This window comes from Physeter macrocephalus, chromosome 9 (assembly GCF_002837175.3).
Source record: "Physeter macrocephalus isolate SW-GA chromosome 9, ASM283717v5, whole genome shotgun sequence".
Lineage (NCBI taxonomy): Eukaryota > Metazoa > Chordata > Mammalia > Artiodactyla > Physeteridae > Physeter > Physeter macrocephalus.
Window position 1 is genome coordinate 47700066 of NC_041222.1, and position 27142 is coordinate 47727207.

At 34.6% G+C, this 27142-nt stretch overlaps 2 protein-coding genes across 9 annotated transcripts in view; one reads left to right on the top strand and one right to left on the bottom strand.

The window, feature by feature from the left end:
* CDC37L1 (cell division cycle 37 like 1, HSP90 cochaperone) overlaps window positions 1–19930 on the top strand; it is a 24527-nt gene extending 4597 nt beyond the window's left edge. Inside the window, exons 2-8 of one of the 4 annotated variants that reach the window (XM_028493945.2) lie at window positions 783–1064; window positions 3945–4038; window positions 10904–11019; window positions 11386–11508; window positions 15238–15402; window positions 15588–15659; window positions 19325–19451. In XM_028493945.2, the coding sequence (XP_028349746.1) occupies window positions 783–1064; window positions 3945–4038; window positions 10904–11019; window positions 11386–11508; window positions 15238–15402; window positions 15588–15647 (840 nt within the window). In that variant the 3' untranslated portion in view covers window positions 15648–15659; window positions 19325–19451. Of the gene's footprint in view, window positions 1–782; window positions 1065–3944; window positions 4039–10903; window positions 11020–11385; window positions 11509–15237; window positions 15660–16521; window positions 18275–19324 lie in introns of those variants that run through there. The other 3 variants (XM_055087197.1, XM_007112340.3, XM_055087196.1) reach the window with 3 other exon arrangements.
* Window positions 1803–27142, bottom strand: part of AK3 (adenylate kinase 3) — a 47938-nt gene continuing 22598 nt past the window's right edge. Inside the window, exons 5-6 of one of the 5 annotated variants that reach the window (XM_028493947.2) lie at window positions 25771–25897; window positions 1803–1953 (exon numbers count right to left, since the gene is read on the bottom strand). In XM_028493947.2, coding sequence (XP_028349748.1) covers window positions 25777–25897 — 121 coding nt within the window. In that variant the 3' untranslated portion in view covers window positions 1803–1953; window positions 25771–25776. Of the gene's footprint in view, window positions 1954–6733; window positions 6833–12749; window positions 13657–23718; window positions 25898–27142 lie in introns of those variants that run through there. The other 4 variants (XM_028493946.2, XM_007112337.3, XM_007112336.4 and 1 more) reach the window with 4 other exon arrangements.

Genomic DNA, 27142 nt, shown 5'->3' on the forward strand with positions numbered 1-27142 from the left:
TTTGTGACCACCTAGAGGGGTGGGAGGGAGGGAGATGCAAGAGGGAAGAGATATGGGGACATATGTATATGTATAACTGATTCACTTTGTTATAAAGCAGAAACTAACACACCATTGTAAAGCAATTATACTCCAGTAAAGATATTAAAAAAAAAAAAAACAGTCACCAGGGTGGACTAGTGACTTTTTTTTTTAAACAACTTTCTCTGTTTTGATTAGGATTAAGTTAAAGGTTATCTATCTGATGTAGTCAGTTTTAAATAGAAATTTCCAATAATAACTCAGATTACCAAGGATTGGGATAACACAGAAAGAAAATAGAAACCAAGACGTGATTACTTCTAAATAAAAGGTTCTTTGAGTGAAGAACTTGCAAAGCAAAGCTCTATAAAGGTCTGCTTTTCAGCATGTTGAGTGATAAGATGATGAACTAGATTTAAGCTTTTGTTCTCATTATTCTGTTTCAGGATTACGAAGACTATAAATCAAATGTTTGTTGAGGCCCCGCTGTATGCAGGACACTGTGCTAGTTGCCAGGCTTTTTGTTGCTGTTAGTTGTCAGGGGAGAGGCACAAATTAACAAAGAAGCTTAGAGTCTAGTTGATGAAACAAGGTCTATAATATAAAACTCTTAACTGCAAACACAGAAGGCTGGATACCTATGTACGAAAAACATTGTACAGAAATCCTTGACTGATAGTAATTTGAACTGTGCTACATAAACATATCTTTTCTGTTGCCTTCTTCATTTCTTAAAAATACTGTTTTGTTTTTTAATCCAGATGTATAGCCATGGAATTGAAATGGCTTGCCAAAAGCAAAAAGAGTTTGTGAAGAGCTCTGTGGCGTGCAAATGGAATCTCGCTGAAGCTCAGCAGAAACTTGGTAGCTTAGCACTGCATAACTCTGAGTCCTTGGATCAGGAACATGCCAAAGCACAAACAGCAGTATCAGAACTGAGGCAACGGGAAGAAGAATGGCGGCAGAAAGAAGAGGCTCTAGTACAAAGAGAGAGAATGTGTCTGTGGAACATGGATGCCATTAGCAAGGATGTTTTTAATAAGGTACTCTCTTTTATTGGACCATAATGAAAGAAGGAAAGACTGAAGTGTTTGTACAAACCAGTTGTGCATATCTGTTAACAAAGCAACAGAATCCTGTAAACAGTATTCAGTGTTGACAATTTAGGAAAGTGATTGTTACAGAAATGTGTTACCCCAGTAGTGTCTAATGTGGGTAGTCCTTAATCCAGTTATATGGCTATAGCATAGCACACTGAATATAAGCATGGGTTCTGGAGTCAGACTGCCTCAAATCTCAACTTTGTCATAGGCTGGCTTTGTGACCTTGGGCAAGTCACTTCTCTAAGGCTCAGTTTCATCAACTATAAAGAGTGGGTATGAAAACTAAATAAGGTAACATCTTAAAAGGAGATAGCATGGGGCCTGGTATGTGGTAAAGCTCAGATGTTACCATTGCTTTCTGATGTTGCTATGCTTATCAACTTGCTTTCAATTTTGTAACACTAATGTATAGTTCCTGGTTTTATCAAATAAAACAAAGTCTCTCACTATTATTTACCAGTATGTATTTAGTAAACCTCAGATAGTAATCTGGTCTTAGTGTTACAAGCATTATTGCTGAAAGGAGTAGTAAAATACTTACGCCAAGTTAGTAGTTTATTAAGAGCAGTCTTCTGTTTCTCACTGGATTACATACATAGACCTTATTCTTTTTTTTTTTTTTTTTTTTTTTTTTTGTGGTACTCTCCCGTTGCGGAGCACAGGCTCCGGACGCGCAGGCTCAGCAGCCATGGCTCATGGGCCCAGCCGCTCTGCGGCATGTGGGATCTTCCCAGACCAGGGCACGAACCCGTGTCCCCTGCATTGGCGGGCGGACTCTCAACCACTGCGCCACCAGGGAAGCCCAGGCCTTATTCTTTGACTTTTGTATCTGAAAAAGAAGTGGGCAATAAAATAAAGTCATTTTCATCTAATGTCTAAAGTAGTACTCTTTCTATTTGTACTAAACTTAACTCTCAAGACTCAGGTATGGACTGCTCATTCTTGTCGAAGTCCGCATTCAGTTTATCTTTAACCATCATTATTCTCTAGACGTAGTGTGTAACACTACTTGTTTCTGCTCTGGCATCCACTCTCAACACTTCCCCCCAAGCACCTTTGATTTCCTTCCTCTGGACTAGCTCTAATCCTGCTACAGCAATAAGTAATACACACAGGTAAATGTCTAGTACCACTAGCCCTATCAGTACTTCTTTCTTCAGTGGAAATAAATTGTAAGAATACAACATGCTTCTTGAAAAAACAAAAACATAAATCCGTAAAGTAGAATTGAAAGGCTTCCTTCATTTCCATTTTCCAGAGATGACCACTGTTAACAATGAGTCATATCTTTCTAGACTTTTTCTGTGATTGTACTAATTTATATTTATATATTTTTCTTTCCCGTCAACAGAATAATTGTTTAACTGAATGATTCGCTATCTCTGTATATATTGTTCTAAGGGATGTGTCATCTTAAGTATTACTTTATTTCTGGTTTGCATTTATACCCCAAAACTATTTAAAATAATTTTTTTATTCCAGAGGGAATTGTCAAAACAATGTTTCTTTGTTTATAAAGTTAATGTTTCTTCTATTAACACAGTGGTCACAAAGAAAATATTTTTGTCTCTTCTTTTAATTGTTTTTTTTTAAAGTTGGATTCTCACATAGCCTATATTTATACCACAAATTAATTAGGACTATCTTTATGTTCCAGTCATTTGCTCAAAATCGTACATTGATTTTGTCTGGGAGCTTGAGACTTGAGAGGACTGGTCTAGGTCTGCGCTGTCCAACTTGATAGCCACTAGCCACATGTGCTGTTGAGCACTTGAAATGTGGCTAGTCCGAATTGAGATGTGCTGTAAGTGTAAAATACACGCCAGATTCAGATGGCTTAATACCAAAAAAAGTAAAATATTCCATTAATAATTTTTTTGTGTTGCTTACATGTTGAAATGAGAATATGTTGGATATGTTGGGTTAAATAGACATGTTATTAATTTCATCTGTTTCTTTTGCTTTTTAATGTGGCTGATAGGAAACTTTAAATTACATTTGTGTCTTGGATTATATTTCTATTGGACAGTGCTGGTCTAGATGGAGAATATATAAAGGAAAAAAATGCTTTTATTTTGAAATATATAAACTTGTGTGTTTCCTGATTGTAAACTGGCAGAGAGCTAGTTTTCAATTTTCATTTTTGGCAGTGATGATCTCAAGGTTTAAACGTGATCACATAATGTTCTGAGAAATTGTTCTGCCAGTTTTTCTGGCCAGATAAAAACTTCATCTTCGTTTGTTTTAGGACTTATTTAACTGAAAAGAAGCACTTCCTTAATAGAAATTTGTACTTGATTTCAAATCAAACTGTTTAGCCTCTCCTAAGAAAAGTTTACAGCAAAGTTCTGTTTTAGGTTTATGTCTTATCAAAAATTTTGTTGTAAATATACTCAATATGCTTTGAATTTCTGAGTTTGTTTCCAGCAAGAACTCCAAAGATTACAGTAGAGTTGCAAATATTTAATGGAAATGAATAATGCAAAACATAAATTATGCATGTAAAGGATCTTTCTGTACCTGCCTTTGATAGGGAAATTCAGTTTTACAGAAAGGTTAATTCATTTGTTTTTCTTTGTTGATTTCTAAAATAATTGTATAATTTTCTACATATATATCACTTTAAATAAGACTAATGAAACTTCATTACAAGAAAATTTTAATTTTTAATAGAGTTTTACAGATGAATTTAATGATATGAGTTTACTACATCACCTTTTTATAGTGTCTATAAGAAGGATTGCTAGGCATTCAATAAGTGAGAAAGAAAATCCAATTAGAATATAAAATCTGATTTTAACTTCAAAATTTTTTTCTTAGAGTTTTATTAATCAAGATAAAAGAAAAGAAACAGAAGATGAAGATAAATCAGAATCATTTATGCAGAAACATGAGCAGAAAATCAGACATTTTGGTAAGTCTACTACTTGAGTTTCCTTCTTCTGTAATGTTTGGTATCATAAATATGTGTACAAAAGGTGGATTTATAAAATGGGGACCAAAAAGAAGACAAGTGACAAACTCCAGTTGCATAGCTGCTTCTGGCACAGTTGTATAGCTCTTGTTTTAGACTTTTTTTTTTGGTCGTGAAAAAATAGAGTGACAGAGTAAACTGAATTGTGAAGAGAAGCAAAATTCAGTCTATTATTATATAATCCTACCCTCTAAAACATGGTCTTTTTTACTACCTAGACTCTTTCCATTTCCCAACTAGTCTTTGCTTTTGTCTTTTTTCATCTTTGCTTCCTTTGTATCTGATTATTTTATGGTTGTAAGATTAGCATTCATTTTTTTCAGGTTTTGGATATGATGCTATACAATTTATGCAGATCCTTCAACTGTTATTCAGATAAATAATAAGTAATAGAATATAATTTATAATAAATAATAAGTAATAGAAATACATATACAAAGAACTGAAAAATAGTTTTCTCTGTTGGGGAAAAGCAGTGGGATGGGGGTTGATTTAAGTGAAGGCTTCCCAGAGGAGATAACATCTGAGTTAGATTATAAGGAACATGTAAGAGTTCTCCATGTAGATAAGGGAGGCAAGGCAACATCATGTCCAAAGGCAGAGTCGGGAAACAGTATGCTATGTTCTAAGAATTATAATCAGTGACAATACTGCTGGAGTGAAAATGCTACTGGGAAGTATATATGTGTCAATTTAGTAAACATAGTTTTTATTTGGAGTATGCTAGTAAGCTTTTTAAATGACATTTTGAGACCTTTTTCCTATTGGTGTTTCTCTCCCAAAGTATTTAGAATTTCATTCATCCTTATGTCAGTACAACAGATACTACTTTAGATTTTTTTCCTTTTTTTGCAGTTTATTCATAGAATTATTTCATAAAGTTTATTCATAAAATTTATTAATTTTTCTCATACTTTTTATTTATTTTTAAATAAATTTATTTATTTTTGGCTATGTTGGGTCTTCGTTGCTGCATGCGGGCTTTCTCTAGTTGTGGCGAGCGGGGGCTACTCTTCATTGTGGTGCATGGGCTTCTCACTGCAGTGGCTTCTCTTGTTGAGGAGCACAGGCTCTAGGCGCACAGTCTTCAGTAGTTGTGGCTCGTGGGCTCTAGAGCACAGGCTCAGTAGTTGTGGCGCACAGGCTTAGTTGCTCCATGGCATGTGGGATCTTCCCAGACTAGGGCTTGACCTGTGTCCCCTGCATTGGCAGGCAGATTCTTAGCCACTGCGCCACCAGGGAAGCCCTCATACTTTTTATTTTTAAAAAGTGAAATAAGTTATGTATTCTGTTTAATTCAAGAATAGTGTCTGAAGAAGTAAGCGAAGTTTATTTTTGCAAATATTATCATTCCAGTATTATTTATAATAGAAAAAATGGATATACAGTCATCCCTTGGGTAGATATTAAAATCTTTAAATAAGCGGAGCCCTGAATTATAAGAATAAAAAGCAAAAATTTTGTAAATGAATCTTAGTTGTGATAATGTGAGTTGCAGCTCCCACCTACAGTCCTTACTTCCCAGGCGTGTTCTGTAGGAAAAGGAGTACCATGTACTGATTACTCTTTCAGAGCATGGTGCATCTGGTAGAATAGCATCCCTCAAGGTGCTTTCACACAGCTAGCATTCTGTAGGCCAGTTGCTTTGGAGCCATGGGAAACCTAGTGCATGTAAAATAGTTCCCTCACTTTTGCCATAAACTGAGTGTTGTGGTCAGAAGGAATTTTATTTGGGAAAATATCCCTACCTCACTAGGTGTAGTAACCCACCTGGCACTATAATTATGTGGGTCTTCAATAAAACATTTCACTATTCTATAAAACCTACTGCTTCTGTGTAGTAATGTTCATAAGACCAGTGAATTTCATGAGCCTGTTGTCTTCATTTCTTTTGCTGTAAATTGAGTTTTGGGGTCAAGAAATAATGTGGTATGGGGAACATCTCATTTAGTAAGACCACAGATGCATTACTGGTAGAAGCATGGCAAAGAGGGAGGGCGATACCAGATCTCAAATGGTCTTGTTCATGTGAGGAACCACTGGTCCCTCCAAAATGAAACGGGACCAAGATTATCAACCTATTACTTGATGGTTGGCTGGTCCTTCCAGCTTGATGGTTGGCTGGCCTCTCCAGTATTGAGGTTTCAGCACTGGTTTCTGCTACTGGTAAATTAGGTATTCAGTGGCTAACCTGGAATACCCTTGATGAAGAGATCCCATGCTGTTGAATCTCTGCATAATCTCAAATCTACCACCATGACTCCTTAGCTTATAAAATATTGTACAATCAGATGGCTGAGGAAATATGTGACTAATAAACAGTTGTTTTGCCATTGCATGAGTGGGCTTCCGTGTCTCATCCTGTAATACTAACCAGGGCCTTACTGTCTTCAAAGCCAACCAGACCTGATAGCCATTCCCAGATTCACATTGTGCCTGTTTCTTAGTGGAAATACACTTGACTTTTCACTTTGGGCAAGATATCCTACTTGCCGCAGCCCATTGTATCCCCACAAATGTTACTAAGGTAGTAGGCTCCCAAAATTTTCCTGTGTTTTTATTTCCCACTTTCTGGCATGTTTGTTTGTATCGTACCGAGACAAATGGGATACCTGCTCCTTCTCGCTCACCAAGTTCCATCAGAGTGCAGTAGACCGGTTTGCAGTCATGTGGGATGATGAGATAGTCAAAGTCTCTGGGGACTAAATTTATGGCACAGAGTTGACGGAGAGACCTGAGGCAAGACAGTGAAAGTTTAATATTGTCCCATCTGGGTGGAAGCAAATGTTTCTGGAGTTGTGTGCTTGTTGTAATAAAGGAAAAAAAGGCATTTGTCAGAATAATGACTACATTGATATAATCCTTTGAAGTAAACACATTTGGAATAGCAGCTGGGATTAGAGCTTCTAGCTGGAGGCTTTCCAAACTTGGTTTGCATTCCAGACTCTTGGAAGACATGGGCCTAGAACATGGGAGGTTGTGAAGGGCTGCAAAGGCTTGACACTGTACTTCTTTGTGTTCTCATGCGTATGTATATTCTTCAGACTTCCTCCTAACTTTCCCTTATGGTATTTTTTGATATTTTTTGACTGTCTTTCTTTTTTTTTTTTTTTTTTTTTGCGGTACGCGGGCCTCTCACTGTTGTGGCCTCTCCCGTTGCGGAGCACAGGCACCGGACACGCAGGCTCAGCGGCCATGGCTCACGGGCCTAGCCATTCCGTGGCATGTGGGATCTTCCCGGACCGGGGCACGAACCCGTGTCCCCTGCATCAGCAGGCGGACTCTGAACCACTGTGCCACCAGAGAAGCCCTGACTGTCTTTCTTCTATTGCTTTTATTGCCCCTTGTAATTAGATGGAATTTACCATCTAATGATTAATGGTACAACCATGTAATGGAATACTGTGAAGTATTGATTTTTTCCCCCATATTTATGTTTACTTATTAATTTAGTTAATTCATGTTTTATAAATATAAAATACCAATTTAGAAATAAAGTCTGTTTTCTTTTAAACTTCACAGAACAGTTTTCTTCAAAGTCATATGTATCTTTGACATCACTGTCTTTATGATGATCAGAGCTGATTTTTGACGATCTAACGCAGTTTTTCATGGCACATTATCTGTTCACTTCCAACCAAAGTTAGCTGTGGTTCAGCATTTTTTTGAATCTGTGTGGGATGTTGCCACTGGAGATTTTGTTAAAAGCTGTAAATACTTGCATAGATACTATGTTAGAATCAGTTGTGCTATAGGTGGATATTCAGTCTCTTCGATGTAATCACATATATTGCTTTTTAAAAACACATCAGTATCCTATTTTTGAAAAACATTTAATAAAAGTACTCTTAGAACAGAATGTGAAGTGAAATGAGTAGGAAATTAATATGTATGGTATGATTCTAATTTTCTTTCTCTAAAAATCATTAAAAAATAAGCCAGAGGGAAATACATCAGAATGTTAACATTCATTCTCTCTTGTAAGCATTGCAGGTGGTTTTTATTTTCTGGATTTTTCAAATTCTTCACAATGAATATACTTTATTTTTGTAATCTGAAAAAGAAATATTTTTAAAGGGTTTATCCTAAGAATTCAAGGATGGCTTAACATTAGAAGACTCATTAATGTGATTCAGCATATTAACAGATTGCAGTAGCATAACCACAGGACTTAGTGATAAGTTTGATGTGGGAGGAATGGAAATGTCAGAAGAATCTCTGAAATGCCTGACTGGGTGACATGGAACCTAGGAAGCAATGTAGATGGGCAGGGAGAGAAGAATGGGTTCAGTTTCAAATAAGATGAGTTTATGTGCAGGCATGTAGTTAGAAATAGCTGTCTGGTGGTAGGTGATTGGGAATACAGGAGATCTGGAGCTCAGGATATATTGAAAAATAGGTCATATATCATTCATTAAGAAATTCACAACCTAGTTGGGAGGTTTTTGGTACATTGAGAAATTAAAATACTTAGTATAATTCAAAGGATTGAAATCTATCATTCTATCAGTATAATGCAAAAAAGAAAGGGAAATAAATTATGATGTGTATTTGGGGACCATTTTAGGAATCAGTTGGAATATTGAGAGCTGAAGGGTGGGTCGGGATTTAGACGTTCACCAGAAAAAAATATATGGGTGAAGATACATAATTAAAATATTTTAATTTGTCAAAGTAAGGTTTTTCAAGCATTCAGAGAAGTTGGTTGGCTAGTTTAAATGACTAGATTATCCTTAACCAAAAGATTAGCTTAATATTTGATGGATGAATGAATGAATGAATTGTTCATATTGTGTTAATAATACCTAGTATTTATCAGGTGTTTACTTTCTGTCAGGTACTGTTTTAAGTGCTTTATATGTATTAACTCCTTTAGTCCTCACAAAAATCTTATGAGTTAGATGCTATTTTTAGCCCTCTTTTACACGTGGGGAAATGTAGGCACAGAGGTATAATAGAACTTGCCCAAGCTGTGGTAAGGCCAATACTTGAACCTAGGCAGTTTAGTCCTAGAGTCATCATGCTAGATTGTGTTACTCTTCATTTGACTTTAAGTTTCTTTATAAATTCCAAAGTAATATGTGTACTTTCAGGTATGTTCTATTCCACTAAGCCATTGATTCTCTTGATATATTTTGTTCATAAAATTCCACACTCTTCCCACAGAGGTCTTAATGGACTACCTGTAATGTAACTTCTCAATTTCATAATAATTTAGTATGCATTTTTGAAATCAAGTATTGACAATTATTTTTCAGGTAAAGAAAAGCTATGGTCACCCTCAAGTGTTAATTTTGTCTCAGTAATTAAGTAGATAGTTTAAAACCTTTAACGTTTAGTGACACCCTTCTTCATAGCCCCTACAAGTGTCACTAACCCTTTCGTATATTATCTTTCCTGCAAAAGAAACCAGAATGGATAGGAATTTGGTGCCTGAGTAAGTCACAATGCTGCCCATGGAGAAGTAAACGGAGAAGCAGTGATCTCTCTGAATGGTTGATAGAGTTGAAAATATTCCCTCTTAAGAAGTGTAACAAAGCTAAGGCAAAATTGCTTTATAGGATTTATTTTATGGCTTCAGGTATAAGAAATAGAATTATGCTTCCTTGAGATCTGACCCACAGAAATTATTAATTAGATTCTTTATATAATTTGAGAAGTAGTTTAAAGTAACTTAAATAATCATTGTTTCTCAGAATTTAAAATGACCATGTCACTGTATCCAAAGTGTTGGGGAAATAACTCTATAAAGCTTGTAAAACTCTTTATGAGGAAATGCTAAAATGCTTTTTTCCAATTTTTTAAATGAGGAAAAAAATCATTATTTTTAATTAATTTCCATGTGTTGCTGTGTATTTCTCAGTAAGACATTTGTCCTCAGTTTTGTTTTTACTTGTGTTCTGATGTGGAACTTCAGAAGTTCATTTTGCGTCTAGAGGAAAGATTTATTGCCAGACTATTGAGATAGCCTTATAAAATTTCCATGATGACTCAATAACTTTCTTGGTTGGATGAGTCTAAATAAAGCTCAACACTTTGCTGGTTCTGTTAATTAATTGGATGGTATCAACTTTTTGACCAAATTTCTTAACTAATTTGGGTAAAGATGACAGTACACCTTTAGTAGTATTTGGACTGGTTTGGTATGTTGAAGCAAAATGGCAGCTATTTTCAAATATGCTTAACTAATTTTAAAAAGATTTTGTTTTCTATGTATAAACAGTCATCATGACTAAATGGTTAACATGACTAAAATGGTTAAAGTATATTTACTATTATAACACTTACTGGATTGGTTTCCCATGCTGTTGACATTTTACCATATTATCTTAGACATATTTTAATAAATTAGAAGAAATGTAGTTTTTCTGAATCTTTTATTAAGTCTTTGCTCAGTGTAGTTTCTTGAGGTTTTGCTTTCTTATGCATCTTTCTAACAGAAAAATTTGTATTCTCTGAATAAATAATATTGAATCTCCTGAAATTATCTGTACTTACTTTAGCCTAGAATGACCAGCAGTCTCTATTTGCCTGGGACTTCGGGCATTCCCCAGATGTAGAACTTACGGCTTTAAACCAATCACCCTACTTTAGCCTGACATTATTTGAAATAAAGTTTACTATGAATTTTGAAAGCTATTCCCAATATGCTGGGTATTGCTTTATTATCGCTCTCCATTTGCTCTTTTACCATAACATACTGCTATGGTAATGTGAATTGTCTTTAAAGAGAATCATTTAAAAATACCATTTCTTTGCTTACAAGAGGAAAGTATTTGACATTCATGGTTTCTTTTTTTTACAGGTATGTTAAGTCGATGGGATGATAGTCAGAGATTTTTGTCTGACCATCCATACCTTGTATGTGAAGAAACTGCTAAATATCTTATTTTATGGTGTTTTCATCTAGAAGCTGAACAGGTATCATGTGAAACTTGAATTTCTGGGAACCTTAGTGGAATTCTGATTTACTTTTTTGTTTTGTTTTTTCCATTACTTTAAATGAAAGTAGGAAGGTCATTAAATGAAATTATAATTTTGTTTTGTTTTGTTTTCACATCTACTTGAGCTTACTGTTGGAATTTCTTTTAGTTATTTCAGTTAGCATAAGGAAACTTGTTTCCAATGTGCTTTCCCTGCCTCCCTGCCCCCTCACCTCTCTTGTTCCCATGTATTGATACTATAAACCTTTTTCTTTTTAACCTATTTAAAAATCATATTTTAAAAATCCAAATAGTAATCACAATATTAAATATATTTCTTATAATTTTAATCTGTTACTTTCAGAAAGGGGCTCTGATGGAACAAATAGCACATCAAGCAGTTGTAATGCAGTTTATTATGGAAATGGCCAAAAACTGTAATGTGGATCCAAGAGGATGTTTTCGCTTATTTTTCCAGAAAGCCAAAGTAAGTAGCTATTTGTTATTGTTAAATGGGAAGGTTAGGTTTTAGCTGAGACCTCTTTTGTCCATACACATCAATGGAAGCCATCCAACCAGGATGCCACAGGCTAAATTCTGTAGATTTTATAAGGAAAAGAAAAATTATATTGCTGTTTTCCTGCTAATATAGATATAAAGGAGCTATATAAGAAGCTATACTATACACCATGTATGTGAAATTGAGAGCCATTCACATGAATGTATGTATTCAGGAAAATTAGAGGAATGGTTAAAAAAAAACCCTGTAGTACACAGAATATTATGCAGCCATCAAAATTATATTTATGAAAAAATTTTAATCTGAGAAAATGCTTTGCTATAAAGTCAAAAGAAGTGATACATGTTTATATATACAGGATGATGTCAGCTATATTAAAGAAAAACAGGTATGTCTAGAAAGATTAAATAACATTTCACACTCACTAAATTTACTAATTTAAATTATTACTATAATTTAAAAGTTGTACAAGAAGGACGAGCAATAAGAATTCACATGCACTGACTGTAGGAGTATAAATTGGTATAACCACTTTGGAAAATTTCCTTGTAAAGTTGAACAAGACAAGTGCTTACAGCCAGAAATTCTCCTAGGTATATACCCTAGAGAAAAACGTCTCAAGATGTGGTCCAGGGACACTTGAGGGTTTTCAAGACCCTTTCCATTAGTCCTGAGTCAAAACTATTTTCATAATACTACTAAGATGTTGTTTGCCATTTTCACTCTCATTTTCTCATCAGTGTACAGCATAGATTGATACAGAAGCAGATGTGTGAATACAGCTATCTTCTGTTAAGCCAGACTTCTCACTAAATTGTTTGTTTTGGAAATATAGTTTTAAAAAAAATGTTATAAATGTTAACATGTAATGAGTTTGTTATTATATTTCAGTTAATATTTATTTAATTCCTCAGTTTTAATTTCTAACACATAAGTATTGATAGATATAGCCCACGTAAACAGGAACTCTTTAGGTTCCTCAGTAATTTTCAAGAGTATGAGGGAGTCCTGCAACTATAAAGTTTGAGAACTGCTGCCCTAGAGACACTCATGTATGTGCTCAATAGAATTGTTCATAATAGCAAAAAGTCTGGGAACAACCCAAATGTCTTTTAACAGCAGAATGAATAAATTGTGGTATATTCATTTGGTAATATACTAATCAGCATTGGCATGGATAAAAAGACAAGAAAAGCAAAAAAAAACAAGTCTCAGAATGATATACCTGGTATCACTTTTAAAATTTTATATTTTTTATAAAGTTCAAAAACAAGCAGAACTAAATATATTGTTGATGGATACATAAATTTTAAGCAGTAAAACAAGAGGCAAAGGAGTGATTAGGACAAGTTACAATAATGGTAACCTCAGAGAGAGATGGAATGCTCTTTGAAACTCATGTCTAAGATACTAGTAATGATCTATTTCCTAATTTTTGTGGGTACATAGTGGCATTTTTGCCCAATAAATTGTACATAAATATTTTACATGCTCTTTTTTGCATATATGATACATTTTAGCATACACAATTAGAAGTTAGAAGGAAATATACCAAAAGTTTAATTTTGATTATACTTGGGTGGTAGAATTATAAGTGATTTCCATTTTCTTTTTCATATACTACAGTGAACATATTTCCTTTTATAAATAGAGAAAAACATTGTATTTTTAAAATAAAAAAAAATTAGTGTGGCAGTAGTCCTACCTTCTACTGTTAAAATAGGAAATTTTCTCAAAACAGTAGTTTTAATGAGTAAACAATTTTTTAAAAAAATAAACTTATTTATTTATTTTTGGCTGTGTTGGGTCTTCGTCACTGCGCGCGGGCTTTCTCTAGTCGCAGTGAGCGGGGGCTACTCTTCGTTGCGGTGCGCGGGCTTCTCATTGCGGTGGCTTCTCTTGTTGCAGAGTACAGGCTCTAGGTGCACAGGCTTCAGTAGTTGCAGCACACAGGCTCAGTAGTTGTGGCTCGCGGGCTCTAGAGCGCAGGCTCAGTAGTTGTGGCACCCGGGCTTAGTTGCTCCGCGGCATGTGGGATCTTCCCAGACCAGGGCTCGAACCCGTGTCCCCTGCATTGGCTGGCAGATTCTTAACCACTACACCACCAGGGAAGCCCTTAATGAGTAAACGATTGAGTTGGTATTTTAGTTAGGCTTCTGATGACTATTCTAAATTTTCACTTGACACATAGGCATTAAAAAAAAAATCATACTTTTTCATCTTACATTGACGGATATGTTTGAACTAGTGCTTAGTAAGATAATGGAACATAATCAAACTATATGTATTCTTTGAAATTTACTTTGACAAAATAGAACTGAACAGCTCTGCAGTCTTAGATCTTAACATTGTGTTCTTAATAATTTTTTTTTAATGAAGGAATAACTTTCATGAGGTGCTTGCTTTGTGCCAGGTATTATTCTAGGCACTTTACATGGATTAACTCATTAAATCCTCATAACATTTTATAAGGATTTTTATTTCTTTTTTACAAATGAGGAAATTAGCATAGAGAAACTGAGCAAGTGACCCATAGGTTGCTTAATAAAACAAAAATCAATCAAGTCTCTCTAGATCTAAATCCTTAGGCCTTAGGCATGAAGTTAGGTCAGCAGTTGTGTCACTTGATTCCTTTACCAGTTTGCTACATAACCATTTCAGAAGGATTACTTTTGGATATGAAAGCTAACATTGCATGTATCTACATGAGTACCATATATTGACTAAAGTGAAATGCTATAATGTAATTAAGGAAATGATTCCTAAATTCTTAAAAAGATAGAATGGCAGCACAGAACACTGTCTGCATTATTTATATAGATATTGATGCTAGTAACTAATCCATAGGTTTTAATCCAGTTACACAACGTAAACTTCATTAAGGAAAAAAATCGCACTGCAGACGAATGGGCCCATTGATATTCAGGAATGAGACTTTGACAAAATCTCTTCCACCGCTTGAACTTAAATTCTGTGATCTATTGTGTAGGATGTGCTCTGTGTCATTTTTTAATCTGCAAAGGAAACGTTTATAATTGGAGCCTACTGCCAAAAGGATGTTTTGCATCAAGAATTTTGCTTATATACATCTTGGGAGAGAATTCCCTTCCCTCAACATAACTCATCGTACTTTTTTCTTTTCATATCTTGAAAAGAAGGTACTTCCTTAACTTGAATGTTGAGTTTAATTGGTTTTCATGGCTTTTACAAATAGGGATTTTAGGGTCAGAGAATTACTAATAACAGGTAATAGTGTTCCCTCATTAATTGGTGGAGAATTAGAAGGTTTAAAGAATATCCCCCCTTGGCTGTTGCTTGGCAGTGGGAAGAGGAGAGGAGAACGTGAGAGGTTAAATGAGGACTATTTTGGATCCTGTCAAGAATATAGATAAATCAAGAGAAATACGGAGGAAGCCTACCTTCTTTCATTTTATTAATGTGTATGTGTAAAGAGGGGTTGTTTCTTATTAGTTTGTTTTATTTTGCTGAAGCAGAGGGAAATGGAACAAACCAATCTTTAATATTCATATAAAACAGGCAGTTTTCAGAAATCTGACAGAGATCTTGGTGGTTTCTACATTTAAACTATTCACCTCATCTTTACTTCTTCCACTTCAGGCCTAATATATGCTTGCTAGAGCTTACTGTGTGGTCTGGAAGTCTTGAAAAACAGTCTTTATTTTTTGTGTTTTCTAGGCAGAGGAAGAAGGTTATTTTGAAGCATTCAAAAATGAACTTGAAGCTTTCAAGTCAAGAGTAAGACTTTATTCTCAATCACCAAGTTTCCAACCTATAACAGTTCAGAATAATGTTCCCCATTCTGGTGTTGGATCTATAGGTTTATTAGAATCCTTACCACAGGTAAGTTGGAAAAGTAAATATTTATTTTATAAATGTATTAGTTCAGATAATTTTTGTTCTTTTGGACTTCTTTTTCTTCTTATACATTATATATATGTGGTCATTTTAAATATTCTTGCCTCAAAAGATAACTCTGAGTTTCATCTCATGCCATGTTTTGGCATTAAATCTTGTTCATCTCTTAGGTATTTAGAGAGATACCAAATTCCACTCCTTTAAAAACAGAAGGGATGAGGACCACCTAAGCATTCTTACGGGCAAGTGTTACATATTCTCAGTCATAAACTCAAGATGGCTCCTGAGCAACATCTCATTCTAAGTAGAACTATACTGTTAAGAATTTATTGAGATGAATTAGTTTCAAAGCATATGTCCAAGTAGCAACCAAGGTGATCTGTTGCATGAGTTTAGTAGTATTATCTTTTTGAATGTTGTTGTTGCCTACCAGATGTAACATTTTACTACAAATTAATGTAACTTATGCTAAGCTGTTCTTTATGGTAATATTGGCCAACTCTTTGAGCCCCTTGGAAATCTTCTATTAGAATAAGATAAAACCATGTCACTAGTGTGAAAGAATTTATGTCAAAGAGGAAGTTGGACCACTGGTCTGCCTGATTCTACTTAGGATTACAATTTTAAGTTATTAAAAGTTACTGCCCATTTTGGTTCTAGTAGCATTTAAATTGAACCAGTCATCTCTCATTTTCTCATTTTCAGGCCCTAAGATTTTAGGAACAGCTTTAGCCAGTTTAGCCTGTTGCCTACACAGTGAAAGGAAAGTCTCACTCAAAAGGCAATGTGAGGAGAGCCCTGTATTTATTTTTAAATCTCAGAGTGGTAGAAATTGAGATATCCAATATCTTGACCTTATGTATCTATAATTTCACTATTCTCGTTATATGTATTGTAGGCCAAAGGGACAATTTAAGGAAAGCAATTGATCATATTCAACTCAGCCAAAAATATTATTTTCAAGGATAGAAATAATTAAGGTCCAATTTTTAAATAATTAGTAATGTTAACTCTTAGTTACACATGTAAGCAATATTCCCTCTCAATTTGTCCTACACATTACCTCTTAATGCTGTTTAAATAAAATGATAATTTTCTTTTCAGTTCTGTGAGAAATAGCCCATAGGGACGCAGTCTTTCCAAAGGAATTTTATGACTAAGTCTCTGTAAGTTCAACATATAAACCTCCTAAAACTAAGGTGTTACATAATGAATGCAGAGGAAAAAAGACTTTTGAAGGATGTTGTTAATTCTAAATGTAAGAGGGAAAAGATAAGATTTCAGCTAGATCCACAGAAGCACTGTTATTTGAGAGAAGGATAGATGATAGATAGGATAAGATGAGAGACAACCTGAGGGACTAAGTTGTCAACTGAGAGGAGATTTGGAAGAAGAGCTTACCATAACAATAACATCCCATTTTTATTATGTCAGTTTATAAACTGCAAAACACTTTTACATGGTGTCTCATTTAATCTTCTCAAAAACCCTGTGACACATTTTCATTCATTTTATGGATGAATAAACTGAAGCTCCTGGAGGTTAAGTAATTTACCTGAAGTCAACACAGTAAGTGATGGAGCTTATATGCTAATCGTGGATTTCTGTTCTACTCCATTGCTCATTCATTCTCCTACATCAGGGGTACTCAACTCCCGGGCCATTGACCGGTACCGGTCCAAGTCCTGTTAGGAACCGGGCCACACAGCAGGAGGTGAGCGGCGGGCAAGCGAAGCTTCACCTGCTGCTCCCCGTTGCTTGTATTACCACCTGAACCATCCCCCGACCCCACCCCGGGCCAGTGGAAAAATTGTCTTTCACAAAAGTGGTCCCTGGTGCCAAAAAGGTTGGGGACCACTGACCTACATCATAGACTATTGTTGAATCATATGCTAGAAATAGGACAAGACACTCAGTTGTGTGCTCTTGGGAAGAACTGGTCTCTGGGACAAGACGTGTTAAGTATGTTATTAGATGAGAATATAGGGTAATCAGTGGAATTTAAGTGTACATTAGGTTAGGTATATTGATTGCTTTTTGTTTTTTTAAGTCTCCTCATGATGATGTCTTCAGTTTTTAAGGAGGTGGGTAGATGAATTCTAGAGAATCTCTTTAGCCAGTTCTAATACTCAAAATTCGCCATGAAAATCTGGAGCCTAGTCTTAATAGAGAGTAATTGTAAGCTCTGTTCTGAAGGCCTTTGGAATTGGGCCTGGATGGTCAGAAAAGATCTTAGCACTCTGTTTCTTTGGAGAATGGGATAATGTAACAAGATTATTAATAATTTTTTATAAAAATTAAATTTGGATAACACTTTAGCTTTTAATCTTTTTTTAAATTGACAACAGTCTCGTGAAATAAGCCAAATACCATTATCCTTAGCTTTGAGAGAACTAAACCAAGGCCTCTTGGACAGAGAAATAAGTAACAGTTAACCTTAAGCTTATCCTGTATACTAGCTTTTAATGTTATTAAATTTTGATGAATTATTTTCTCTTTGAGGATGGCATTATACTAAGTGGAAGAGGCAGGGTTAGAACTGAGGTCCAAAGTTATTTTAGTGTTCCAGACCTCAGTCAGTTATTTGTGCCACTTCCTTCTTAAAAACCTGATTGAGAATAATCCAACTAACATCTGGCTTACTTTTTGACTTTTACAATAAAAGAATCACAAAGTGGGGCTTCCCTGGTGGCGCAGTGGTTGAGAGTCCGCCTGCCGATGCAGGGGACACGGGTTCGTGCCCCGGTCCGGGAGGATCCCACATGCTGCGAAGCGGCGAGGCCTCTGAGCCATGGCTGCCGAGCCTGCGCGTCCGGAGCCTGTGCTCCGCAATGGGAGAGGCCACACCAGTGAGAGGCCCGCGTACCGCAAAAAAAAAAAAAAAAAAAAAAAAAAAAAAAAAAAAAAAAAAAAAAGAATCACAAAGTATTGTACTTTATTAAGGAGACCTTTTGAAAACCCTGCCTCCCTTTGGTATGGGCAGGTTTAAGATATCTATGCCCTGTGTGGACTATTTTCCTCATTGATGTTTATTAAATACAATAAACAGATGAAAGTAGGTGGTACATAATAAAACTCTTAAGTACGAGCAGATATTCAGAACAACTGATAAAACTGAATTCTTGGGGAAGAATTTCCTAAAGTTCTAGGTCTTAAGGGCTTATGTCTCTATTCATGATGCCTTAATAATAATGGGTTTATTTTTGCATTTATTGAATAAGGTTTTCTGTTCCTAGTTTTAGAAATGAACAAATTAGAATATTTTTGAGTTCTTCTGTTTAAAAAATAAACAAAACCTAAATTAAACTGTTCTTTTGTTTTCAACTTTTTAAATACTAGTCTAAGTACCTTTCAAAAGATTAACAGTTTCTCACTTGGGTTTGTTTTAACCTTTGAGAAACCAAAATAGACTCTGAAGATAGCTATAATATTTACTTAGTAAATATATTTTTTCCTTATTCAAGTGTTTTTGTAATTTTAGTATTTACTGTTATAATTAGTAATCTTCATAATACATATAATACATTGTTGGCTTAAAGCCATGTTTATCTTTTAAATTATCAATAGCTATGTACATATAATCTTATGGAAGATATAGTCTTATATGATTAAATAATTAAAATTATACAGTTTTGTTAAACAGAGGAAAAAGGTAGTGTTTATTACATTTCTATTTTTCACATACATCATTCTCTCTTTATCACATCTCTTTGGATTAAGTGGTAATAATCTATTTAATTTTTTTCTTTCTTTATCTTCTTGGGTTTCAACCCAAGTCTGACTTCAAAGCCCATCTTTTTTCCTGTTCTGCTATACTGCAGAGAAATAGAGAATGCAAAACTGAATATGCAACTGCATATACTGGCATAAAACTGAGTATCATTCATTCATTCTTTTTTCTTTTCAGAATCCAGATTATCTTCAGTATTCTATCAGTACAGCTCTCTGCAGTTTAAACTCAGTGGTACATAAAGATGATGATGAACCCAAAATGATGGACACTGTATAATTTGGTTAAGACTGCTGAAGCCAAGTGCTATTTTGTTACAAGAAAGGAAGAACTTGGCTATTTTCTTGACACTTTTATGGGTGCTGCACTTTATTTTTGTTCGGTTTTTGATGGGAGGGAAAACAGAGTACTGAAACGTTTTGTAAAATTTTTTTCATGTGCTGCTAGGTTTTTTTTTTTTTTTTTTTTTCTGAAGAGAGGAGTGGTACCATATGTTGCAAGAAGTCAAACTGGACTTTTTTTTGGTTTTTTTAGCTACTAAATTTGCCTTTAATCTTATTGTTCTCAATTTTGGAATCAAAGTATGAAAATCTGCACAAATGCAATGTTTACAAGAACTGGTTGATTCTAGGAGGCATCTGCTACAGTCTTTTTATATGGATATGTACATGTCCTACTCTACAAAAATGATTAAAGATAAAAATGTACTTGCATCCTATTGCTAACTTAGCTGTCAAATCTGGTGTTTCATCATATTAAAAGCAATAAATCAGTAGTTGATAATCTACTTTACTAAGTAAGCGGGGTGGTACAAATGAAAACAAAATCTTGCCCCTTAAAATAATATTACATTTGTTTTTTCGGCACCATCAGTTAAATCCTTGACTATAATATCAATTTTATATAGATAGTAAATTTACCCACAAGAATTCTCAGAACTATATTCCTTAGTAGTTGATTTTACCCTGTTGACATTTTAATATTAGGGTTATATAGTGATATAAAAAGTGATAAAGCTAATACAGATTTTTTTTTTTTTTACTGAGAGAAACTTCAATCTCACTCTTAATTTCTTTATTTGACAAAGTCTGGGATCTCTCAGGGAGCACGTTTTAAAAGAATACTAATGGCCTGTAAGAACAAATAGGGAAAAAATAATCTGATTTTTAAAATTGTGGTTATTGTTTGTTTTACTCTGATGTGGCCCAAAGACTTTTTTAAAAAGGATATAGAAATCTTTTGGAGCTAACTACTTATTTGTAAGAATTTGGTGATCCTTATTGGTAATGATGGCTTTTACTACATTTGTCATTCCTCTCTTTAGCTCAGTTACCATGGAATGCTTCTGAGCTTTACTACTTCCTATATAACTCACTTTAAATATGCCAGGATATTTGATTATTCATTTTATTTGGAATGAGATGACAATGTTAATTATTCTGTCATTATTTGAGGATTAGCCTTCTGACTTATAGGAACATGAGCTTTGATTTGAAACCAATGTAGTCTTTGGCTCAGTCCCATTGAGACTAGTAGCAAACATTTAGAAGGTGACTAAATGGGATTTGGACTACACGTCTCAATTTGAGAAGCCACATAATGCCAAGGGACCCACATGGTGATCAGACCTGTTATCTTGGCCTCATTTGCACCTTGTTTTAACTAATCACAGGTGATAAGGCACTTAGTACCCATAGAAATGGACTGGAATTATTGAATCTACGTATGTAACATCACAATCTTCCTGGTTTTAAGAATAAAGCTGTTTTTGTGCTTTTGATATAAATACATACTCTATAATAAAATGTTTGGCTAATTTATATGGTAGTATTCAGCAGCCTGAATTTTTTTTTTAACCAATGACCTAGTTATAGAAGTTTTTTTGTTGTTGTTTGTTTTTTTCTGTTTTGGAGCAAGCTCTTGCTTTTTCCTTCCTATCAAATGGAGAATGAACATAGGAGTAAAATCCCGTTTCACAGAAATGTAACTTGAACCATTACTTTCCATTCTTCTCACTTTTCCCCAGGATTTGCCTGTAAGCTTTAAAATTGTTTTGAATTTCATTTTGCCTTAGGTTAGAGGTATTAAAAAGTGAAGACTGGAAGGAGAGAAATTATCAAGAAACTGAGTAAACTATTCTGGAAGGATTTTTTGGCTTTTGTTTTCTAAAACAGAAGAACTATTTAAAATTTGGCTATGTGTATTCTTTTACTTTCAAAGGGAAGTGTTGTATGTTTTCAGTGTGAAAGTGATTGGATTTATTTTGGGAACTACTGACTGATGCCATAATTTGCACTTAAAGACTATAACTTACAATTTAGCAGTACTATAGTACTCAGAACAATAAATTGACATCCTTTTTATTTTTCTTTATTTTGCTTTACTACTAAGAACTAACTCCTATTAGGAGAAATGTCTTCTCTTTCTTAAATAATAAGAGTATATTAAGCAAAGGAATAATTTATATTTCATGTTGGACAATTTTCTCCAAACTATACAAACCATGGAAAGTCCAAACAAATAAGTGAAACATCTTTGACATCGAAGTGTCCATCAGAGATTATTTCATTTGATAAAATTAATCTTCCAATAAAAGATTTTTTAAAAATAGTTTTCACTATTCCCTGTTAACTCGGTGTCATTTTATTAATGGTGGTGGAAATAATACTGATTTAAGATTATTCTCTAGGAGAGATAGACGAGTAACATTCTCATCCAATTGTACCATTAGTGGGCTCTTTCAAATATTGCCTAAAAGCTCACAATCTCCTGTAACTTCTCTCTAGGAAAATTGGGACTTCTGTCCACCTGGCATTCCTATTACCCTTTTAAAAGTGAACTAAGATGGTGCCCAAAGAACATGAATATAGTTTAGTAAGTAGATTCTCTTACAGGATGAAAACATTGCGGGTTTAGGCAAAGTGATCCTGAAGTTAATCTTGGCGTATTTTCAGAGAAAAATAAAAAGATGTCAGTTTACTGTTCTCAAAGTCAGTCATGTATTTCAGTTCTTAAGTTGATGTGGGACAGAAATGTACTGGGTCTCAGTTGAGGGCCAGGCTTTTCATTTCATTGCTACTATATCATATGCATTTTAAAAGTCTATGCATTCATTTCCCGTCTGTAGTGGACATGTACGTACTATTTCACAGGTCTTCTAAGAAGCTGACTCATCTAATAAGTATTTATTTGCTTGCTTACCATGTAAGCTCATTGGGGGGGAGGGTACAAAGATAAATAAAAGTTGATTATGAATTGCTTACCATCTAATAATGAAGTTGAAACCATTCTCATAAGCCTTGAAGAATTAGATTTAAGGTTTGATCTTTTCTAAGTATGAAAATAATTTTTTAAAACTCTCACATATTTCACTTGTTTCTTTAAATGGCAAGATTTGTCATGCTATTTACTCTTCAAACACTTAGAGTCCTTTGGTAAAATATGACATCACCAGACTGATTTACACTTTGTCGTGCAATTTGACATGCATGACAGTTTAACTTTTTACTCAATGCTATACGGAAAAACGTGATCATTAGTGAGCTAAAGGAAAAAAAAAAAGCTAGAGCTGGGTGTGGACTGTACAAAGCATATGGGCTTTCACCAGAAGCTTTAAACACAGCTAAACTATTCTGTGTTTAAAATTTTTATAACTTCTAAAATCAGAATCTTGAATTGCAAAGATAGGAAGGCTATTTCTGCAGTTTACCAGTGTCTTGGATTATTTTCTTCTGTTAATGAAAAGACAACTTATAAACATGTTTTAAAATACAAATTTATTGCTGTTGGTTATAGTATTACAGCAATTTAATATAATCTGAGGTCTGTAATTACCATGATTTGTTGTTAACATAGGTAAGTTTTGTCACAAAGTATGAATGTCCAAAATATTTTGCTCAAATACCATTGTAAATAGCTGGAGGGGAAGCAGCTGTGGGGAAGGGTTTAGAAATCTGAACTATTTCAAATGGAATTAAATAAGATTTCTGGATGGTACTAACTGCCACTTTGCATTTCCCACAGCACATTCTGCTTTATGAAAGGTGTACCAAAATAACCTGTGGTACTCTAGAAAATAAGGTAATGGGTTGAAGTCTTATTAGCTTTTAACTAAGGCATAGTAGCTTCTGGCCATGGCATTCAACTCCAGACATATTTTCATGTGACACATAAATCATAATAGTTATTATAGCAGAAAACAAATTCTTTTTGTAATAGTGCAGGTGTTTCCCAAAGTACTGGATGTTATGTGCAAAACTTTGGGTTGTTTTGGGAGTGGGGAGGGAATGATCACAGGAAGAAGGGTCTTAATTTTCATAGCTATGTTCTTCTATCCCTCGTTTTGATTTCCAAATCTCCTGAAGGTGTCAAGAAGGCCAGTATGGCTGCAGTATTATGGCAGGAGATAAAGTGTAAAATGAAACCAGCCTATGTACCTAAAACAGTACTGTTTTAAGACAATTATTATTTAGAAAGCAGACACTAATTCAGAAGCAAATGAGACATCAGGGCAGCAGAAGGGAAGGTGAGATAGAGTGGGCCCTGTGAATTACCAAAGACAAAGTAATATCCACAGTTCTAAATTTTCATTTAATTCTAATACACTGATATTAATGTATGTTTGATAATTCATAAGTTCAGTAGTTTCCAACATTTTTAGAATGCATATAATATTAACATTCAAATAAGGAATTAAAAGGAAGTTTTGTGAAGGATGAAATATTTACCATAATACTTTTTTAAAGCCTTGGTACATTTCTGAAAGATCAATATTGAATTTTAAAAAATCTAAGAAGAGTAAGTTTTTTTCCCCCACAAGATATGTAAGAATCGCTTGCTGGCATTTGTATTTTCAGTGCCTAGAATAAAATGGGCCAAATTTTCAAAGGCAGTTAATAATTGCTTATATGATGACTTGTTTCATTTCATCTAGCACCAAGTAAGAGATTGAAGATATCGTCGGATTTCTCCTTCACCTCTCATTGCCCTGCTCTTCCTACCAGGCCACCGTGTAAGCACGCATCCCGGTGCCCCACTAAGGAATCAAATCATTTTCATTTAAAAATGGCTGCTCAGATTACATTCACCGGCAGACTTCTTCCCCATTAAGGTAGGATAGCAGTTAACACTAGCAGGTGTCAACTTCTTTGATTAGGAATAAAGAACTCTTCCAAGCAAAATCAGTTTCCTGTTTTTTTTTTTAACATGTCACGTAAATCCTTTTAATTGCTACACCTTTACTAATTATGATTGTTATTTATGTCAAGGGAATTTTCCCCAGGCAAACATGATCGATTTCCTAATGAAAAAGTATGCTTATTTTACGTAGTGCCATGGGTTTTCTCTTATGCTTCTTTCTTTCTTTCTTTCTGTCTCTCTTGCTTTCTTTCTTTCTTTCTCTTTAATTTGTTACTCATCAAGGGAGATCATACATGTGGATCAAAAAGAGAAACTGGCAAGTAGATCCTAATGCACACATTTCTTAACCTGAGTAACACCTGAAAACATGAGTTTACATATTCTATTGAAAATTCAACTTTGGTGCTTTTGCAAGAACTTATGATGTCAATTTCTAACAAATCATATCCCTCAGTACACAACTATTTTCAAAAGAAAATAAGTCATAGAAAAATATTTTCCTGTATGCTAATTGATACATTTTTATAGCAAATTGAAAATCTGAAGTAAACTGAAAGTATGTTTAACAACAAAATATAGCATATATGGCTACTATAAGTTTGCTAGTATAAAGTGTAAAAAAATAATAGACACCTCAATTAGAGTCAGCAGACCAGAAGGGGGAGCTCTCATGACTTGTGAAGATAGTAGAGCCCAACAGAAGAAGACAGACTCTCCTTTCCTGGCAAGGACTCAGCCATTGAAAAGCCACGGACTCTTCGGTTACTATAGCCCTCCCAACTTCCTTTTCCCTCTATAACAGCATTCTCCTTCCCTTGCTGTGAGGAGGACTTGCACATGGCTCACCATGGTTGCAGACCCCAAACTGCAATTATCTGCTGATCTCGAATAAACCCATGTTGCTGGAGAAATATCTGGCAGTCTATTTGTTTTAGGTCAATAAAAAGCAGCAGTGAATTTGCATTCTGCAACTAATCTGTAAATCCCGTTGCTTTTTTTCTGGAATTCTGTAGACACAGTGTCCCACAAAACTGTGTACCACAGTGCTAGAGATCTCTTTTTTAGCATCAGTTTACACAAAAGCCTCTTATAAGACACTTTGCACAAGTGACATGGAATTTTTTTTTTTTTTTTTTACTTTTCAAGAAAAATAAGGAAACTTTATCAACCACTCCTCTTCTGAACAAAACAGATGATTACCAACTGCTCTTTTAATTATGCTCAGTAATTTTCAAAAGTTTAGTTAGACATCTCTGATGTTTTTTAATTGTGCATCCATAGAAGATAACTGGATAAAACACAATAGACATGTCAAAAGATGACTCTTCACATCTGACTCATTTGGCACTTCCTTAATTTCCAGAATAAAATCAGCAGAAATAAAACACAATTTTCAAAGAATTTATACATGCCAGAGTCTTAGGACAATGAACTTCTAAATGCACAGACAAGGAGCTTCTGCTCGTCTTACTAGTTATACGCACTTTTCCTCAAGGAGTAACTGATGCTTTCTGGTTTATTTGTGGAACTTTTGTTTGTAGGAAAGCATATACATATGGCCAGATCTTGTTGGTTTCTGTTCCGGAGAATGTTTCCAACACCCCTTTTTTCCTAAGGATGAAAAACAAACAAAAAAAAGACAGGTCTGACAGCATAAAAAAAGAAAATCATGGGCCAATATCACTGATGAACACAGATGCAAAAATCCTCAACAAAATATTAAACCAAATTCAACAGTAAGGGTCATATGCCATGATGAAGTGGGATTTATCCCAGGGATGCAAGGTTGGTTCAATACCTACAAATCAATGTGATACACCACATTAACAAATTGAAGAATAAAAATCATACGATTGTCTCGATACAGGAATAGCTTTGGACAAAATTAAACATCCATTTATGATAAAAATTCTCAACAAAATGGGTATGGTGGGAACATACCTCAATGTAATTAAGGTCATATATGACAAACCTACAGCCAACATCATACTCAATGGTGAAAAGCTGAAAGCATTTCCTCTAAGATCAGAAACAAGACAAGGATGCTCACTCTCACCGTTTTTATTTAACATAGTATTGGAAGTCCTAGCCACAGCAATCAGACAAGGGGGGGGGAAAAAGGAATCCAAATTGGAAAGGAAGAACTAAAACTGTCATTTTGCAGATGACATGATTCTATATATAGAAAATCCTAAACATACCACCAAAAAACTGTTAGAGCTAATAAATGAATTCAGTAAAGTTGTAGGATACAAAATTGATATATAGAATTGTTGCATTTTTTTAATATTTAAATTTTATTTTATTTTTTTATACAGCAGGTTATTAGTTATCTATTTTATACATATTAGTGTATACATGTCAATCCCAATCTCCCAATTCATCCCCTTCCGTGACCTGGCTAATGTAAACAGTGCTGCAATGAACATTGGGGTGCATGTGTCTTTTGAATTATGGTTTTCTCTGGGTATATGCCCAGGAGTGGGATTGCTGGATCATATGGTAATTCTATGTTTAGTTTTTTAAGGAACCTCCGTACTATTCTCCATAGTGGCTGTATCAATTTACATTCCCACCAACCGTGCAAGAGGGTTCCCTTTTCTCCACACCCTCTCCAGCATTTGTTGTTTGTAGATTTTCTGATGATGCCCATTCTAACTGCTGTGAGATGATACCTCATTGTAGTTTCGATTTGCATTTCTCTAATAATTAGTGATGTTGAGCAGCTTTTCATGTGCTTCTTGGCTATGTGTATCTCTTCTTTGGAGAAATGTCTATTTAGGCCTCTGCCCATTTTTTGATTGGGTTGTTTTTTTTAATATTGAGCTGCATGAGCTGTTTATATATTTTGGAGAT